At 36.7% G+C, this 20,520-nt stretch overlaps 1 protein-coding gene across 3 annotated transcripts in view; it reads right to left on the bottom strand.

Moving 5' to 3' along the window:
• The window catches only part of mipol1 (mirror-image polydactyly 1), a 99,809-nt gene that overhangs the window by 62,069 nt on the left and 17,220 nt on the right, over window positions 1-20,520 (bottom strand). For all 3 annotated transcript variants that reach the window (XM_082142341.1, XM_082142339.1, XM_082142340.1), the window contains exons 3-5: window positions 6,027-6,111; window positions 5,331-5,410; window positions 468-681 (exon numbers count right to left, since the gene is read on the bottom strand). In XM_082142341.1, the coding sequence (XP_081998467.1) occupies window positions 468-681; window positions 5,331-5,410; window positions 6,027-6,111 (379 nt within the window). The remainder of the gene's footprint in view (window positions 1-467; window positions 682-5,330; window positions 5,411-6,026; window positions 6,112-20,520) is intronic.

The following is a 20,520-nucleotide window of genomic DNA, read 5'->3' as shown; positions in this document are numbered from 1 at the left end:
TTTGTATTTTAATATTTATATAGTTATTTATATTTTATATAAATTAAATATATATATACACAACTCTGTTATAAAAAATATTATTTCATTAATTATATATATCATTTATTTATAACTATATATATTATTAGAATTAAACATTAAAAGTAGTAAAATCATGTGAAAACAACGAGGCATACTACTGCAGGAATGTTTATTATAGCATACTGTTTATTATAGCATACTACATATAAATTTGTTTAAATACTGCACCGTATTTCTGAACATACTATTGGAGAAACTAAAATCAACCAAAGAAAACTCTATCAAATTTTTTTTGAAAGTATAAACACAAAGTCTGAGGATGAAAAAAGCAGCAAACTAAAATAAGAATGAACTTTCCAGTGCAAATGATTCGATTTTGATTACGCTTCACCGTAACCGACTGTGTTTGTGTGTTAGAGCTACAGTCTCTCTCTTCTCCTGACCTGAGCGCTGCAGACCCTGCCCTGCTGACGTGAGGTGTGTGCACCGGACTGCTGGCTGTCTCGCTAATATCCTGCTCCTGCTGTGCTGCGGGTCTCTGTGGAGACCGTCTCTCCTCCTCCATGATTCTCACTTCAGCTGCAACTGGGCCTGGCACGGGTGGAGGTGGAGGGGGTCTGAGCGGCAAACCTTCTCCGGGCCTGGGAGTCTTAGAAACTGTGTAAAAAAGAGCAAAAATGATTACCTAACTTAACTTTAATAGTACCACTAAAAAGCTAAAAAAATAAATAAATAAAAAAGCATCATTAAAGTAGTCCACATGACTATTGCACTATAATATTATTACCAAAGTTGAACTGTATTGACTGGGGGATTGGGGTTAATAAAAAGTTTGGGTACCTCTGATTATTACCATGATCATACCATAGCTTTGTGTGAGGAACAGAGTGAAATGTAAGTTCTGTCATGACAACTCTCTGAGTATTTGGCATGGTAATGGACATGACACTAGCCCCTTTCACACATACAGTCTTTACTGGTAAATTAGGTAACAGATCATATGTGAACAGGACCTTTTCAAATATACCGGTAAATTGGTTCTGGCCATTTACCAGTAAGGGAAGTTGTAACATTACCAGTAAATTACCGGATTACCAGTATTTTGCACGTATGAGGTTAGAATGCGCTGACGTAAGATGTGATTTGGGCCAATCAGAAGCCTTTGAAAGAGCAACGGCTCTGGGCCATTCATAAAATGATGACGCGTTTGATCACCACTGTCTACAAATGTCTTCAAATTGGAGTGATACCGAAACTAAAGCGCTTCTCCTCGTCTGGGCGGATGAAGAGATTTGTCAACAACTTTAGAGGTCACTTTTGGTTAATGACATCATCACAGAGTTTACCAGTATTTTGGAACTTATGTGTGAATGGTCTGTTACCAGTAAAAAGCCAGAACGCTCTTGCTTGTGTGAATAGCACATTTTTGAATTTACCGGTAAAGTCGTTCTGATTTTACAGTAATTTATCGGGATTGCTGTGTGAAATGGGCTAATATTTGGTCTGGATGGAATAAATCTGCTATTCTGCTGCTGCTGTTGGTTATTGCTGCTGCTACTGCTGCAGAGCCAGTACGTGACTTGCTACTGCCAATACAAACACGGCACGCTGCTGTGAGCAAGTTAGACATGCTGCTGCTGTACAATATAGCGTACATGAATTACCCGTAGCAGATCTATACAGGTGGAGCTGGGGAAGGTGGAGGGTTTCTGAAAGCTCACTGCAACTGCTACAGCAAATGCTGACCAAGTATTTGAAAGGTTCAGCAGCGAGCTCATTGGCTACTGATATATCAGGAACCAATCAAATGTGGCCTATATAGAATGATGTGACTGCAAGCAGATTGAGTTTAGGACCTATCAGCCTGCGCCATCTAGAGTTTCATGACAGAACTTTGAATTTGTCATTCAATGAAAATATTCACTACTGCCATTGTTCTCAATAACCTTATCCACAGATTCATATTTGGCATGCTTTGACTGGTTATGAGAAAAATGAGAACAAATGACATTTGGGGTCTTCGACTTAAAATCTGGTGTGATCATTTTTGACTTGCCATATCTGAATAAACACAAACATACATGACTTTTAAGCTGCAGTTGAGGGAAGATAATCAATGGGAAAAAACCAGACAAAAACAACAACAACTTCAGCTTTCCACAAAAAACAAATGACTTAGATTTTATGGAGCTTTTATTTATTTTTGGATCTTAAAAGACCCTGATCACTACTGACTTTCACTGTGAAGAAAGGAGCATAAAGAGGTGAGTGAAATGATAGCAGAATTTAAATTTTTGGGTGAAAATTCCTTCCAAAGTTTATTTTATCGAAAACAATTACAAACTAGTGCAAAAGTGCAAAAATAGTGATTGCTCTCAAACAGGTTTTCTGAACATTCTCCTTGTCTGTCATTGGTGGGCCAAACAGATAATCCTGCCACAAACTAATGTAATTGGTTGTTTCAATGTTGGGATGCTCAAAGAAATAAAGCATGTTTTAAAAGCTCCACAGTAATTACACCATTCAGAGAAATCATCTGACTCTGCATATTAAAAAAGAGAGTATTTTAACATCCAGAAAAAGCTTTGGAAGCAAAACAAAAAGGAAAACCCACAAGAAAGACGTTGCAACCATAACACATAAGACTTCCATTCTACTGCTGTGAGATTACAGTCTGACGGTTTGAAAGGCGGCTCTGTTGGTTGGTTTGCGTCAGCTCTCTGAAAAGGAAACTAGGTCTGGCCGTCTTTCACGAGGGAATGTGGCGATCCATGCCGAGTGACTGGCAGGAGGGGGAAACGAGGTCTTCTGTCAATGTTTCTGTAGCGCTCAGGGCCAGAGATGCAGGCGGAGAGGCAAACACAGAGGCCTGTCTCTCTGGCAGCTTTTCTGAAGACGCGCTCTGCTCCTCAGGGAAAGCTGTACCCCGAATTGTTTGTGATCAGAACTGAAGAGCGACGGCCCTTGCATCAGAGACATTTTAAACGAGTGCAAATTTGTGATGGCAAAACTGGTCAAGATACAGACTTTAAAGAAACAAAGGTTGAAATTGTAATGTGAGACGCAAAGGGTGTTATTAAATGTGTAATGTATGGTACAAATACAGTAATAACGTCTTTCAAACAGGTTTCCTGAACACACCCCATGTCTGCCATTGGTCTGCCAAACAACCCCCAAACTCACGCCATTGGTTGAGTCAGTGTTGCTGGGTTGGGCTGGTCAGAACGATGTTTTCATAACGCCACAAAGCCAAAATGTTTACACTTTTCAGTGGAATCCACCACCAAATGGTTTCATTATAACATGAAGAAAAAATACACACTTCAGCTTTTACATCTACAAGCAAATCAAACAGATAGTAGCGCTAAGTGCATGCACAGGGTCAAGTGCTACACACAAAAAAAGCAGAGTGGCTGTCTTCCGATTATAAAATATACATAAATCAGTTCAACATCAATGCAATTCAAACTGAGCAAAACTCAAACACGGAGCGGTTAAATCAAAAGCATCAAAAAAAGGGGGAAATCATTCTGCGTTAATAAATGCGTTGTGATGCTAGAGTCTTGCGACCACGATGTCCAAAAAGCTCCAGCTTAGCCGCCACAATTATTTAGCGAAAGGTCAGGTTTTGAAGTCGAGATCAGGGAGGTCTGCCTCATGGCTTTGTTGCTAGGGCTCTGCTCTCAGGATTGCTGGAGACAGTTATTAGTATTCCCCGTAAGACTCACCCGTGCAAACACCAAATTCAAACCATGAATAATAACGCCAAACACACTTATAGGAGCCCTTTGTCACACTGCAAATATGCGACTTTTGGATACATTGTTCCCTAACCTGGGTTACTTCTTTAATTTTATCTCCCTCTCTGGGTGTCTCTCACAAAGGTAACTGCCCCTGAGAATGTGTGTTTAAAGCGCCATTTCCCTCACAAATGGGGTGAGCGAGGCTTTTAATAAGCGTGCAAAGTAAAGGCCCATTTCCTATGGGAACCAAGTGAGAAATGACTCTCGGTTTAAACCCAACACTAAGAGCAAATTCAGAACTGAAGAATTGGCTCCCTTTCGATTCACAAGTGTGAATTTGAATTTAATTGGCCACATGAGGTTGAATTGAAATGACAGGAAGAGGAATTTAATGAATTGTAATTCAAAGAAACTCAATACAGTCCATTTGTCCATAACATTTGTCCAACATAACAAAATGGGAGAGATCTTGGATAGAGATTATTTAGATTTTTTTTTTATTTATTTTTTAGGCAATTCTGGGTAATTAAAAAATGTTCCATAGTGAACCATACAATAAATGTAAATATATTAAATACAATAATAAAAATACCTTAAATAAATATAAATTAATTAAATAAATCATTAAATATAACTAATAAACAGAACAGAAAATTAAGACAAATAAGCAATTAAAAATCATCTAACACTGATTTAAAAATATTGAATATGTTGTGTGAATTGTGTTAATTTCTTTGAATTTCCTTCCATTTTAATTAAATGCAAATTTAAATTCTGAATCCTGCTTGCTGCCTCAATTCAAATTCAGTTCAAAACCAGGAACGTAATTACAATTTAACAGGTATTCTCAGCTCAATTCTGAATGGTGCACATTCTGCACAACATCATGAAAATACATTTTACGTGATAAATGGGCCAAAAAAATTAATACCAGACACTTGTATGGCCATTTGCTCCATTCACTACTGATAAATGAATACAACGTCCAACAGTCTCGTGCCATCTTACTAATGTCTGTCACTAATAATCAAACACAGGCTGATTAACCGCCTGCAAAAAGATTGAAGTGTTTCACCAACAGCCCAAATGTATATTTGAGCAGTGAGGCAGAATAAATTTGCATATCAGGAGCGTCTGGTGAAGGGTTGGTAAATACTCTGTTTATCTCTCATTGTCATTCCAACCAGTCTATCTAAACAGTGGCTCTTCCACAGCGTTATGGCCTAGGTAAAGTTATTATCAGCCCGGCATTATGGAATAATGTAAATAAATGTTTACGTAGATAAATAAATAAATAACATTTAAACTGTTTATGCATTATATAGAGCATTTAAGCAACGGGAAGCTTGCAAAACAAGTCTTTAGTCATGAAAATAGACACAATCTGACAGGAAATGGTTATAACACTATTATCTACATAGTAAACAAATGAGGCAAGATATTTGCATTTACAAAGAGTCTTATAACGGTGAAATGACAAAAAGTGATATATTTTTGTTATGACTTGTTGTAATTGGATTGTAATTATCATGGACACACACACAAAAAATGATAACGTATTACCTTGTGTGAGTTTTTCTTCCAGGGCTTTTGATAAACTCTGACTTTGGGATGTAGCTGAGGTAGTTTCTCCTAAAGAGGATCTGAAAACAGATGCAAAACAAAAACATAAAATCAACACACTTTTTTTTTTTTTTGGTCTCCTTCGATATCTACCAGCAGTGTACTGTGTGACGCTCTGTCTGACACACTCAGGTGAAGACAGGTACAGGATATTGACCAACTGTACATCAATGACACTGCTTTGAAGGACCTGCATGTTTTGATTCAAAGCGCTGAGTAAAGCAAGGACATGAAGCAAATATCAAAGACCTTCAAGAGTTCGGACCCAAACAACTCTTTTTACAAGTCATAAATAATAACTTAAACACAAAAGCCAGCTCAGTATGAATTGCTTCGAAATAATGAACATAAAATCTCTCAACGCACAATAAACTTGCAAGCATTGCACCTGTAATCAATCTACATTTGCATTCCACTAAAGATGAACAAACTAAACTAGCAGCCGATTTTTAAATATTGTAACACCGTTTTGGATTTAGAAAACACATCTCTGCAAAGATATTACAGCGTGTAATCATCGCCTGCAATGTACACTGATAAACATTTCGTACATATTAAAAAATCGTCCTTAATTGTAACATGTGGAAGAAAGCCATTGACAAACACTGTAAAATGAGCCGAGGAAGGCATCTTTACCCAAGTTGTGGTGTGGTCTCTGAACAATGGTGCTTTACAGGGGACGGCAGCCTTTGTTTCAGTTCTTCATTGACTTTAGGATTAGCTGGAAATATATAGAAGGGATATGATTAATTTCACTGGCAAAAAAAAAAAAAAAAAAATGCTTTTCATCACAGGCTCACTTCTTTTCCATTAGACTTAGAAAGGTTAGTATTAATTACAGCCTGTCAATATGATCTCGGGGTGCTTGGTGGAGAGCAATCTTTAATAACCTCTGGAGTAGAGGCAGCAAAACAAGACAGGCGGCTTTTAATTTGCCACGTGAAATTATGCTTTAAGACTTTGTCTTTATCTCATCCACTGTGTACCAGTGCTTTACCTCGCAGTTTATGGAGGACTAATGAACGCGGGCAATTAACAAAGCGTAATCCCACCATGCAATCGTTTTAATGCTTTTAGCTATCAGAAAAGTAAACAGCCATTTAATACAGCTCAAGCCATATCAGATCCTAGTCAGGAACCGCCAATTAAAGCGTCATCTACTCAGGTGTAATTAAATAATGGTGGATAATTTAGTTCCGTGAACGGAAGCTAATTCATAAGCAAGCAACAAACAGACAGGAGGCAATTAGCAGGAACGCTGACATTCAAACGGCAGAGCCTGTTGCTCGCCGGCGGTGGAGAGCTACCCTCTAGTGGTGGAGCTTCTGAGACAAGAGCACACACACCGGAGGCTTACACACACTCTTACAGTTTCACTTCTGTCAACCGGAGGTGCTTTGAGGCGTCACATTTACAAACCAAATGAGTGCAGAACATCTTCAAGAAACAGTCGGACTGAACCCAGCAAATGCAGAATGTTGCCCTCGTGTTATTGTGTGTTTTCCTGGTTGGTTATTTATATTTTGGGGAATCACTTTGTAGAAATGGTAAGGAGAACCTCTAACAACTGAGGGTTTTCCAACAAACAAACAAAAAACACTCACAAAAAGCAGTTACTAGCCAAAGCAATATTTTACAGCTTAACATAACCTACAAAAAGAAAAAGAAAAAACTGTTTCCCTGACATTTCATATTTTATTACATTTCCCAGGCCGGGAAATGTAAAAATTACCTACTATTTTCTGTTTGAATCCTGCATCTAGATCTTTTATCAAAACATTTTGTACTGTCTGTGCTCAACTGTTCTCATTATTTTTCACCTTTGAGGTCAGTAAGTTTTTTTTGTTTTGTTTTTTTGTACAGAATTTAATTCTTTAATTAACTTTATTCAGCAAAGACACATTAAATTGACCAAAAGTGACATTAAAGACTTTCATAATGTTACAAATAAATGCTGTTCTTTTGAACTTTTAATTCATCAAAGAATCCTGAAAAAAAAATGTATCACAGTTTCCACAAAATAAATGTTTTCAACATTGATAATAATCAGAAATGATTCTTAAGCTACAAATCATAATATTAGAATGATTTCTGAAGGATCATGTGACACTGAAGACTGGAGTAATGATGCGGAAAATTTAGCTTTGTCATTACAGGAATAAATTACATTTTAAATATATTAAATTAGAAAACTGTTATTTCAAATTGTAATAATATTTCACTATATACTGATCAAATAAATGCAGCCTTGTTGAGCATTAAGAGACTTTTAAAAAACATAAAAAAAATTGTACAAACCTCAAACTGTTGAACAGTATTGTACTTCCTACTGAAACAAGAAATGGTGGCACGACATATCGAAATAAACTTTTTTTTTAAATAGCCAACATCATCATATCAGTGAACTATGATTTGCTACTTGATATTGAAAGCAACTTGCGCAGGATTAGACAAATGATTGCAGGTTTAATATTTTTGGTCCGTTTTCCTGGGAGAGAAACACTGCCACTCTTAGAAGAAAAGGTTCTATATAGAACCTTAAAGAGTTCTTCTGTCAGGTGCTTTATAGAACCTTTAAGGGCTTCCCATGGCATCATTTTATGGATTTAGTTTTGATAAATTAAAGTTTAATAAAATTTTATGAATTAGCTCGTAAACATACTTTCTCACTAGAGTATTATCCAATCATTTAAGACATTTATCCTTATATAGAATCTTTAAAGGGTTCTTTCAAATTTAGTGGGGTTCTATATAGAACCTTTTTTCTAAGAGTACACTAGAAAAGCATACACTGTAAAAAGTGAACAGTTGGATTAACTTAAAAAAATTACTTCAATTGGTAACACCTAAAGAAATTAAGTTAATTTAAGTTGAGAAAACTTCATTTCTTTAGGTGTTACCAATTGAAGTAATTTTTTTAAGTTGATCCAACTGTTCACTTTTTACAGTGTATAAATGAACACAAACCACATGGACTGAAATCCATAAATCCAGCTATTTTTTTAAAGATGGTATAGCACAGGACAAATAATGATCAGTTTCTTGGTAAAAAGAAACAAAGGTCATGAAAATGGTATAGGGGGTGACGGACAGCCTGAGAGAAAGTTGGCAGAAGAGAGCTAAGAAGACATAAAAAGTGAGTGCTCTTGGGAGGTTGTGCGCGAGGCGGGTGGGGGTGACCCCTGGGGCAGATGCCAGTGGAACGTTATCCCCGTGCTGTAAGCCAGCACACACAGCTCACACCGCTCACACGCTATTCAGCTCAGACACAGTCAGGCGTGAACGGACAACTGGCTTTTTGTGCCAAACACCACAGGGCTCCATTAATCTCAGTGATAGACTCTGAGCGGGAGCTGGCCCCGCGCACCGCACTTTCACAGAGAAAGAGAGGAGGACGAGGATGAAGAAAGACCAAAGATAGTAGGTATGGCTAAGACGCCTGGTAATCCTTTAACACTAACAAGAGAAAGCAGCTTTGGGAAAAGACAGAGAGGGGAAAAAAAAACAACACAAAGCATACAAACCTGACCTTTTGATGTTCACATCATTTTCGGCGAGACGTGTTAAACAGTTCTCCGAAAAGAGCGCTTTACCAAATAAATTTGGACCGATTCATTGATTGACACCGTTTCCTGAGAGAATCACCCCCTAGAAACTTAATGAAACTGATACCATCCAATAATCCGATATTGAAAAACAGGGAAGAGCTCGTTCTGGCTTAATGAAAGTTTGAATTGTGCTGAGTGCAATAGGAGGCCTGTTTCTTTGCGGCTGCCGCTCCAGATGGTGAATTAGCATCGCATCTACATTTTCTACATAATCTGCAGGAGTTTAGATTAGATAGATTAATGAGCTATTAGCCTTGGTGCTCACAGGGCAGTGCCGAAAACTACATTAACGCCAAAGCTTGCAGAGTGCAACATGCTACAATGAAGCCAATAACCAGTCATTGTGTATAATCAGCGGCATTACAGATAGATGAGGAGCTGATTCAAATCAAATCACAGTTTAATCATTGTTAATGCCTCTGAATTTTTCAACAAGCTCAAATAATTAAAAAACTTGATAGTTAAACAGTTAAAAGTAGCCAGTTACAGTACTGATTGAATAAGTGTGATTTTTTTAGTTAAAATAATCCAGAAACTAAAAAATATGGAAACTAAAAGATACGGCACACGTATCACTGTCTCAACCAATGAGCATGAGTTTAGGGCGGGACTATCTGTCTGGCAGATAGGGAGATTTTATTGAGGAAGATTATTTTTGCAATTCTATTTTGTGATGCTAGTAGTGGATAAATAAACAATTCAGCTTAAATATGCACACACACACACACACACACATATATGTGACCCTGGATCACACAACCAGTCACAAGTCGCACGGGTATTTTTGTGGCAAAAGCCAACAATACATTGTATGGGTCAAAATTATCGATTTTTCTTTTATGGCAAAAATCAGATATTAAGTAGATCAAGGTCTATGAAGATATTTTGTAAATTTCCTACCGTAAATATATAAAACATTTATTTTTGTGAGTGAATGCAGCACAATCACGAACATAAATGGACAACTTTAAAAGCGATTTTCTAAAAAAAAATTGATTTTTTTGCACACTCAGATTCCAGATTTTCAAATAGTTGTATCTCGGCCAAATTAGGTTATGAATCATACAAGAATATGTTTTTAGAAAATGTAAAAATGCAGAAAGTTGTGGTTGTGTTGTGTTAAGGGTAGAGGGATAGTATCGAATATACAGTTTGGACAGTATAAAAATCATGTCTATGGTAAGACCCCATAGAGTTTGTATACCCAACGTATGTATGTGTGTGTGTGTGTGTGTGTGTGTGTGTGTGTGTGTGTGTGTGTGTGTGTGTGTGTGTGTGTGTGTGTGTGTGTGTGTGTGTGTGTGTGTGTGTGTGTGTGTGTGTGTGTGTGTGTCAAATACACGGTGAAAATGTGAAAGCCTATGACTGTGTGTCCATTAGAGAAGTTTAAAAACACATCTGTCAAACGTGAAAAAGATACAAAAGAGGATTTCCTTCAGATAACGTTGAATATTTCATCAATATTCCTTCACAGGGATAAAACATGAGTAAATAAAGAAACATTAATAGGTTAGAAGCACGCATCAAATGTAAAAGACTGCTCAAATCTTACAAAACAGCATTTGCCACTTAAAGCCACTTTATCCTTCCTTCAAACTTTTCTCATTTCAATTTGTCCTTTGCTGTCGCTCAGTGATCTTCATTTTCCTGTCTTGTAGACTTTAAGCTAATTGCCTCGGTGGGTTACTTATTATTCATGTACAATTATTGCAGTGTAATGTCTTTAAATCCTTTTAAATGACCATTCATGCGTCGCATTCATTGAAAATGCCTTTGAAGTCTGTCAAAGATGGAATTCTTCAAAAAGAAATGTCTAAGCCCAATTTCAATCGCTCGATGAGGGGGGTTTGGCGTTTCCCTCTAATATAAACTAAATTCCATTAATTTTTTAAGCTGCATTTAATGCATTTCCTCCGCAAAAAGTTTCCAGATTTTTCAGGCTGTCATTTGTATTCCAGCTGACTTTATGAATATTAATAACAGTGTTATCCTGATTAAACGGGCTTCATGCGAAATCCCCGTGAATCTACGAGCTCAGGATTCTCGTCTTACTGATTCTTTATGAATTTTGATACGGACATTAATGTGGAGAGAGTCTTAAAGCAGGTTTAATTGTACAGCATGAAAAAGGCAGACATGAACTGATTTGATATGGATAAACAGGCTCTTTTATATGGGGAGGTGCGCACAAGCACCTGGCAGCACCCCTCCGTGTAATTTGATTGTCACGGGCTGTCGTGAAGCTTTGAATGGTCTTGACTTTGCCTGGATCAAAAGATTTTATTGACTTGCTGACAGATATTAACAATAGAAACTGTTTTTGTCAATCAGTTACTTGTACTGTAGGCTGATTCTATCTCACTGAAGGGCTGGCGTTTATTTTCTATTTCCCGACTGTTAATGCCGATTAGTGAGAAACATTTCTGACTCACTGAATGAACGGGAATGGGGACAAAACCACAACTTCATTTTTAAAAGTTGAAAAAGTTGAAATCAAACTATAAAATGGGATTCAAATGTCTGAGGCCACAACTGAAAAAGCTTTCATTTAATAATAATAATAAAGTTTAAAAAATTTTATAAATAATTGTCAGCATAAATCAGCATAAACATTTGGCATTTGATTTTAAGAAATGTCTTTGCACACAAGTTGCACATTATATGCAACAATTATTTCATGTCTTCACTGTTTCTTTGTTAAAAATTTGATTTCAAATGCATGCTTTTCAATGTGGTCTCAGACTTCTCAAAACCCCACTGTATATGGGAAAAAAATGGTAACACTTTACAATAAGGTTCCATTTGTTAACATTGGTTAACGATATTAGTTAACATGAACTAACAATGTACAATACTTCTAAAGCATTTATTAATCTTAGTTAACGTTAAGTTTTGCATTTACTAAGACATTATTAAAATCAAAAGATGTATCTGTTCATATCACCGATATTTAACGGACCAGAGCTTACATAAATTAACAATGAACAGTTGTATTTTTAAAAAGGATTAATAAATACTGCATTAAATGTATTGTTCATTGTTAGTTAATGTTAGTTAATGCATTATGCATAATGAAACCTAAATAATCCATAATAAATTAATAAAATAACTTAGTTTATTCATATTTATTAATCATTTTTATCCATTTGCAGGGTGTCAATCCTTGAATCTAGACTGAGATATTATAGAAACTATAACTATATATTTACAATTCAGACAGTACAAATAAAAGTTAATGATTCTTCAAATGCACCTTCTGGATGCTGAGAGCAAAGTTAGGCCATTCAACATCTGTGGCACAAATAAACTTTGGACAAAAACCAACTTTGTACCCTGATTTTATATTTAGCTCAAATCCCAAAAGAGAAAACAATTCTCAACTTGTGGAACTCTTAACTAAAAAATATTGATTGGCTCAAGTAGATGATTAACCAATCCTGATCAAAGATAAAACCTGAGGGGGTTTAGACTGAGCTTGTTGGACCTTCAGCAAACAAACCCACTCGAAATGAGCTATAAATCAAAAAGATTGTGTCCTACTTGGAAAGGTTACTTGTATTCAGTCACATCATCATCCTCAGCGACAAAACAACACATTTTAGTTGGGGCTCTAAATCAACCACTGTCAAGAGTGAGACTTTTTCAAGGCATCCAGATTTTAGTGGAGATATGTATAGAATAGTTTTGTAAAAATTCCCTCCGAACACTCTATTGCCAGGTGGTTGGTTAAAAGATTAACTAATCAAAATCAAATCAAAATCCTCCAGGACCGTCGATGTCACTTCATTGAAGGTCTATAATTACACAGTCTCTCAAATGAAAGCATAATTCCTCGCATTACTTGAAAATTCTCCAGGTAGGCCTTATGTTTCTTAGATGATGGAGACGTCTAGCAGGGAGAGTGGGATCTGTGAAGCAACGTAAAGCTCATTCTCAGAGCAGACGCAGTGATAATTGAATTGAGCCTGTGGGAATGAGCTAGCGCTAGCATCTCAGATCTCTCTGATGGATCCGTCCTCGGCCGCGATTCACTGATCCTCCTGCATTAACGGGGGAGGAAAAAGTGACCCTCCAAATCTGCCAGGATGAGTGCCTCAATTTCCCTATATCCAGCTAATTTGGGTGCGAGAGAAGCGTGAGCCATGCTAGGAATAAAGAAAATGCTTCCCCCACCCCAAAACTGCCTTTAAACAGCACTGCTTTTGAATGAATAAAAGCAGGCAAAATGCCCCCCAAGATGTGCAATAGGATAAACCCTGAATGCTCTGTATTGTGCGTTTGATCCTGTCAATTATCAGTTATTATGACATGAGTGATATGATTCACACCACAAATAATTCAGCTTGGCATGAAGGCTTCACACAAATACTATCTGCAATCATTGCATAAGATATACTGGAAAAAATACGATATTAAAACGTGATGTCTCTTCGAGGTGAAAAGCTGTCGATGTATCAGCATGACGGAGTTGAGTTTGTGGCAAAACCTTTTACAGTGCTTGCATGATTATATTGTTCTGTCTTTTACTGCATATGATAATTCATACTCAGAAAGTAGAACTTGAAGTGACATTCATTACAAGATGATAATATTTCAAAATGCACCTGCACTGTTTTGCATTTTGTGACTTTCAGCTGAATAAAAGACCAGTCATACCATTCCGTCATTGAAGATTTCTTTAAAAAAAAATCAAATATCATCTCATCTCGTCTTGTTCTCGTGTATCGTTTCATCTCGTGAGCTAAGTGTATCGTTATACCCCATAATAAATATACGCATGTTTCATCCTATAATTCTGTGCATTGCAATAGTGAATACAGTTTTATTGCTCATATACCATGTTCATAGAAGAATGAGCTATAAAATTAAATCAAAGTTGTATTATTCATATCAAATTTTGAAATGGTGAAAATTGTATTTAATGCTTTACATTCATGAACTGACCTTTGACCTCCAACCTCAATCACCCATTCAGACCACAGAATGCTGGTTTTGTATTAAGCTCTCTGTTGTACTGCCACCAATAACCTCTTAATATAATTCCTAGATTTCAAACAACCAAAAGTTTAGGGGTACACTGAACTCAGTGTAGGGTTAGATATTTGTACCAATATTTCTTAAACATTAGTTTTACCCCAATGCTTTCATTATGCAGAAAATGATTCGTTTCAATCCACCTGGAGGAAATTTTTGAGCTTTCGACAGCTTGATTCGCTGATAAAATCAAGATTGTCACAGTTATTCATCAAAAAATCATTTTAAAAGGTCTGTATTTGTAAGCACTTAGACAAACAGCACATTTTATTTCAATTCTACAATTCGATGTCAAGAGTGAATATTTCAGCGATTGGATAATTCATCTGCTGAATGTAACCTCAAAATTGGCTGTGTAAATATGGACTAAGCTGAGATTTGCATTGGCTAACATTTGGGAGGGAGAACAGAGTTATTTAAGGATGAGCTTAATGCAGTCAAAGGCTCATATTTCTCATATTTCTAACACTGTTACACACTCACGGTTCTGGAGCACGAAAAGGCAACTCAATTCACGTTTTAACTGACGTCTGATTTTTCCCCTCAATACTGCTTTAAAATAAAAAATATTGACTTTCCTGATGTATTTCCTGCAGAGGCGTTCCAAGTGTCATGATAAAAATAATCATTTCATTTGTCACCACCCTTGCTCATGTGCCGATCAAAATACTTCAACCGCATTCCTTTCCACATACGAGTTTAAAAGCATTTTAAATCGGGCACAGAAACATGTAGAAAACAAAGCCTTATTGTGGCAAGAAAGATTGTGAAACTAGTGCAAGGTGGCGTCACCAGCCGTGAGACTGTTATTACTCATCGAAGAGACGCCAAACAGGAGAGGTGGGGCTCAGGGAAAGAGTCAACTCAAGGTCAGCTGTCTTATGAAAGACATTCCGGCCAAGTGTTTCGCCTTCTCGACTCCGTGTCGTTTCTACCGAAAGCTGCGCAAGTTTCGACTCATTTTCATTCTACGTACAGCCATTCTCCAATAAAAATGGACAGATGGGACTGCTTGTTATTGTACATTTGTTACTGTTTCCTTAGAATCAATAGAATTGCTATGAATAATGGCTAAATAAATCAAATGTAATATAGTTTGTATGGAAAAGGCATAAATGCAGATTATGAAATAAAGTGTAATGGGTTTTCATTTGTATTTTTTTTTGTGTGTGTGATTGATAAACAACAGTTGAAAATGTTGTTAACCTCGTTATAAAATTATTAATAATTAATATAATAACTAATTCAACAGCAACTTCAAGTTATGATTTCCAAATAATACAATCCTGATTAAAACAGTTTAATTGAATGAACTATAAAACTAGTTGAGCAAATGTATTTTTTAAAGTTGGAGTCAAGTTTGGGTCAACTAAAAAAATAACAATTCAAGTTACACTTTGAAGAGGGAAATCTGTGGATCTAAATAATAATAATTAGTTGAAGCTACTTGAAATTATTGTGTGCTATATATAACTATATCTTCTTTTTTTGGCATGTTTTGCACATTATACACAGCAATATTTATACATATATATCACCCATATCTACATTTACGGTCAAATTTTTTATTAACTAGTGATATTTTTTTATATTGATCAACTTTCAACTCAAAATGATGCTGAAGACATAATGGTTTCAGAGACACAGAATTTCAGTTCTTTAACAATCAATTTACCTTGTTAACCATATATCCACCAAAATATTTTAGTAATATGAGCTGATAAACCAATCAGATGGATAAATAGGACAATATTTGGATTCTTTTATGTTATCATATCGGCCGATAATCATATCCGCTTGGATGATAGACATACTAACAGAGATGTTAACCTTCAATATGTAACTAGTCATTGGTCATTAAAAAGCCCATATTGGCTATTATTAGCCACTTTAAAAATATTCAGAAAGTTTCTTAGATTGTTTGAAGGAGATCAATTCATCAATATTAATTGACGGTTAAACAGTAGTAATAATTGCTGTAGTAACTGGTTGTTTTGATGGAAACCTTTCCAATGTAATTTTTGTAAGGAGGAGAATGAGAAAAAAAGGCAAACTACTCTGATTCTTCAATTCTTCTAATGACAACACACATATTCCCATCATTTCCCTAAACGCCCATCAATGGAAAAACTTTCATATTAAGTAAAAATGTAACCCTGCTTTTTCAAAGCAACATTGAAAGGGCTACAAAATCCGTCGTGATTGCTGAGCATGTCACCTCAGCGCCCGGCGCTAAAACACACACATAGCTACTGGTGCGAGGATCCTCAACAAACACATCTTCCTTTGTTCAGGAAATCCTTTCTCCAACACGAACTGCAAAGCTGAACTTTTGGCAATGCAGAAGCGTCAAATCCAAACAGAGCCTTTCTCTTTTTTTCACCCTTAAGGATGAGTGATGCTCGCGGTTTCGACCTGTCCTTCAAACAAACCGGCTTTAAACAGCGGGAGACTGAAGTGAGAAAACACTCCAGGACATTCCAGGGTTCTTTTCTAACTGGAGAACATTGGGGAACAAACAAAGTTCATATAAATGAGTGATATTGGGATATTGCAGGCACTTGGGCGACGTCGGTGCTACTGTGGGACACATGCGGAGAGGCTTGTGGGAGGTATTGTGTGTTCAGGGATGTACATCACTGCAAATATTTACAGAGCAGCTGATGTACAATAGAGGAATCACATGACTGTCTCTTCTCCAATACATGCTCACGTACATGTGCGCAGATCAAATCTAGGCAAATGATGCTCTTCTCTAAAGAACGAACAAGTTATTAAGAACTTAGCACAAAGAGGACTAGCTTCACTGACCCACGGCTAGGCCCACATGGAATCCGTATTTTTGACCTTTTCTGTGCGGATCTTGAGGGAAAATTAGTCAGAGCTCTATACTCTAATTAGCAGCTAAAAACATTATCAAATTTGATTAAATAATGAATAGATAAACATGCAAGAAATACAGAATTATGTAAATGACCGGCGGAAATCTGTGAGCGTATATGGGATCAAAGCCATTTTTGTAGACTTTAAGACTTTTAAAGGGATAGTTCTCCCATCCATCCATCCATCCCTTCATCCATTCATCCATCCATCCATCCATCCATCCATCCATCCATCCATCCATCCATCCATCCATCCATCCATCCATCCATCCATCCATCCAATGGGGTCCGTCGACTCTTTGGTTACCCACATTCTTCAAAATATCTTCTTCTGAGTTCAGCAGAAGAAAGAAATTCATACAGGTTTGTAACAACTTGAGGGTGAGTAAATGATGACATAGTTTTCATTTTTGGGCGAACTATCCCTGTAATGGCAGGCCAAAGAATCTCTTAATAAATTCTCCAACTCAAGTGCCAATCATCTACTCCAACTGAGTGTTTCTGGTTGTCGCAGGTTTGTCTAAACATTCCCAAAATACAAGTGCGTAAAAAAGCAGTAAAAATGCCAGTCTGTGAAAGTGGCCCGTCATTGTTCGGCCGGCCTCCTTTGAGCGCGTGAATGTGTTGAAAAGCCGAGGGGAGGCCAGGGCAACAGGACCAGGCACTCCGTCCTCATTACCACTTGATGTTTGAACACAGTCCACAGGAGTGACCGTTTAAATTGCTCCCTGTTCAAACAGTTCCCAAGCATCTGTGGTTCACAGCAAAGTAAGCCTTGTTTGTTTTCCTCTCTGCTTCATGGGCCATCACTAGGTCGTCTGGAATCCTGCTCGCAACTGGGTGGCAGGAGTGTTAGCATCATTCGAGCGTCAGTCTGAAATCAGTACAGTTCTTAAGAGTTCATGGATCATCAGAGACCCTGTGATACTAACTCCAACAGAATTAGATTATTTCATAATTACAAAAACATCAGAGGCCAAAATATTTACTTACTGATTACCACAGATTAGTTCAAATAAGCCTGACAATCTTCAAAACAAGATTCACATTCAGTAAAAACTTACATGGTAAAACTATTTAATTTCTATAGAAACTGTAACCGTTTCTATAATGGTTTTTATAGTGTTTTGACATGCAAGTTTGTTCAAAATCATTGAAAACACACACACACACACACACACACACACACACACACACACACACACACACACACACACACACACGCACACACACACGGAAGAATTTTTCAAAGTCTGTAGAGAACAGACTTGAGAGATATCATATTTCTCCCCAAAATCAAAGTAAAAAAAAAAGAAAATAAATTATTTAAGAAAATCATTATTTATAAAATCAAATAAGAAAAAAAACATCAGTATTAAAAAAATGACACCAATTTTTATGACCATTAATAATTTTGCATATTTTCTCCTAAATAAAAAATACAAATACAAAAAATATGAAACTAAAACTATATATTTAAATTGTCAAGTATTTTTACATTGACATATAACTAATACAAATTTTTGCTGATTAAATAATAATAATAATAATTATTATTATTCTTACAGCTATTTTTACTATACTATACTGAGATGAGAAAGTAATTAGAATCACAAATGTGAAAGAATGAGTAAAGTACATAAATAAATAAATAAAATGTTAACATCCATTACATTAGAGAGAATTTGGAAAGAAAACTTGCTTAATTGAAACAACAAAAACAACAAAGTCACAATGCAAAAACGATTCTAATGATCTTCATGCAAAATATAATTTCTTATTTTATCTTTTGATTTTAAGGTAAAATATGACTTGACATGTTTTCATAAGATTGACCCAAACATCCACAAAAATTCCTCATTTCGAGAACCTTTCAAGAGATGCCAACCTCTCGTTGGGTTTTATAGCTTGAGTCTTTGTATGTTTGTGAGTGCGTTGGCCTTTCTACTAGGTTTGTTTGGTTTCAGATCACAGTAACCAGGCTTCCACAGTTAAGCAGTGCCCATCCTAGGTCTATTCCTTAAACCAACACAGAAACACAAAAGAGGAGGACAGAGCCCTGAGGAATCCCTCTGTCACTGGTGGACCACCCACTTAGGGAGCAGACAAGCCTGTTCGGCCACACGGCACTCCATTCTAGGGATTTTGAACTTCAATGGGACCCACAAGGAAGCCGCGAATGGGTCGCCAACGCGCCTCTTGCTCTCCGTGAAGCCAAGCACGGCGGAGAGGGAGTGAGACGTGATATCAGGGTGGGTGGCTGTCGGAAAAGCCGAAGAAGACCACACTGTACCGGCGTAAACAGAGGCGAGCTGATGGGACCAAACAGTATGTTTCCTGCCCGGACGGCTCGCGCAGGGGGAGGGAGGGGGCGTGACGGGTTATGTCAAAGGTCGATCCACCTGCTAAGAACAAAGCTTGTTGAGACTGTAGCCCTATTTCTGCTCTTGTAAGGAAGGCCAATTCAACTCCATAGGGAACTTAGCGTGTTTGTTATGATGGACTTGGTGTGTGCTTTGAATTTGGACTGCAAAAGGACAGTTTACCCATGCAAGAAAACAATCCACCATCTCAGTTGTAATAACACAACCCAGCCTACAGCAGTCAGCTTATCCCAAACTACGTCAGACAAACAAAATCAGCAGGGTAACAGACACAAGAGAAACACAGTCTCATTGGCGTGAAATGCAATTTGGGGTCAAAGATGCATTCAACCTTATTTTACTGTTCCCATGCCACTATGAAAACAATCAGAAAGTGAAGCAACCATTCAATGGCTGATATTGATATCTAAACAGCAAGGAGATCTAAGACTGATAAAATTTTGCTATATAGCTATATTTCACTATTTCATGAGATGTATACAGTTTCTGACATTTGTACACTTATTTTACACACAAAAAAACAACTCATATGCGTATTTATAATCCATCTAATGACACTGCTGTTGGTAGATTGTGGATTTGACACAAAGCAGCACTAAAACTTTCGTTAATTTCCAGGCTTTCATAGATATTGGCCATAAAAAATGTCAAAACGTCTCAAAAAGCCAGATATATACACATATTATAATCATCTCACATATCTAATTAATGTAAAAATAATGATTTGGGCACTTTCAAACTTGGATTAAAAAAGTGAAATTAATGTAAAGCATTTGAGGTCTGTTCAAAACACCAGATCTAATGAAATTAGATTAATTATAACTTAAAGATATGTTATATGAGCTGCAAGAATGAAAAAGTATATGCCTGCATATGATAGTCCTTCTAAAGAAATATCACTTTTACAAACCAATATTAATGTTTATTTAATGAGTTATAAAACAGTTCTGGTTTTCTAGTTTGAATGACAAGTGGTTTATTTAGTCAAACATCACCTTCTTCCCCTATTTGTCCCACTCCAATTGTCACTGATCACTAAAAATAATAAAAATTTTATGATTCACGACATACTTTCATTGGCAGAGCAAAAATAAACAAAAGAACTAACTGCACTGCATGTCCCGATATTTAAAAAATTTCGTTTATGAGTTAAAATCTTCTAAGGGGTAATCATGGAACAACAGTTTTAAAAAGTGGGGTTTTTTTGCTATTATTTACAACA

Source organism: Leuciscus leuciscus, assembly GCF_965113295.1.
Source record: "Leuciscus leuciscus genome assembly, chromosome: 17".
Classification (NCBI taxonomy): Eukaryota; Metazoa; Chordata; class Actinopteri; order Cypriniformes; family Leuciscidae; genus Leuciscus; species Leuciscus leuciscus.
This window is presented reverse-complemented; position numbering and strand designations above follow the sequence as displayed.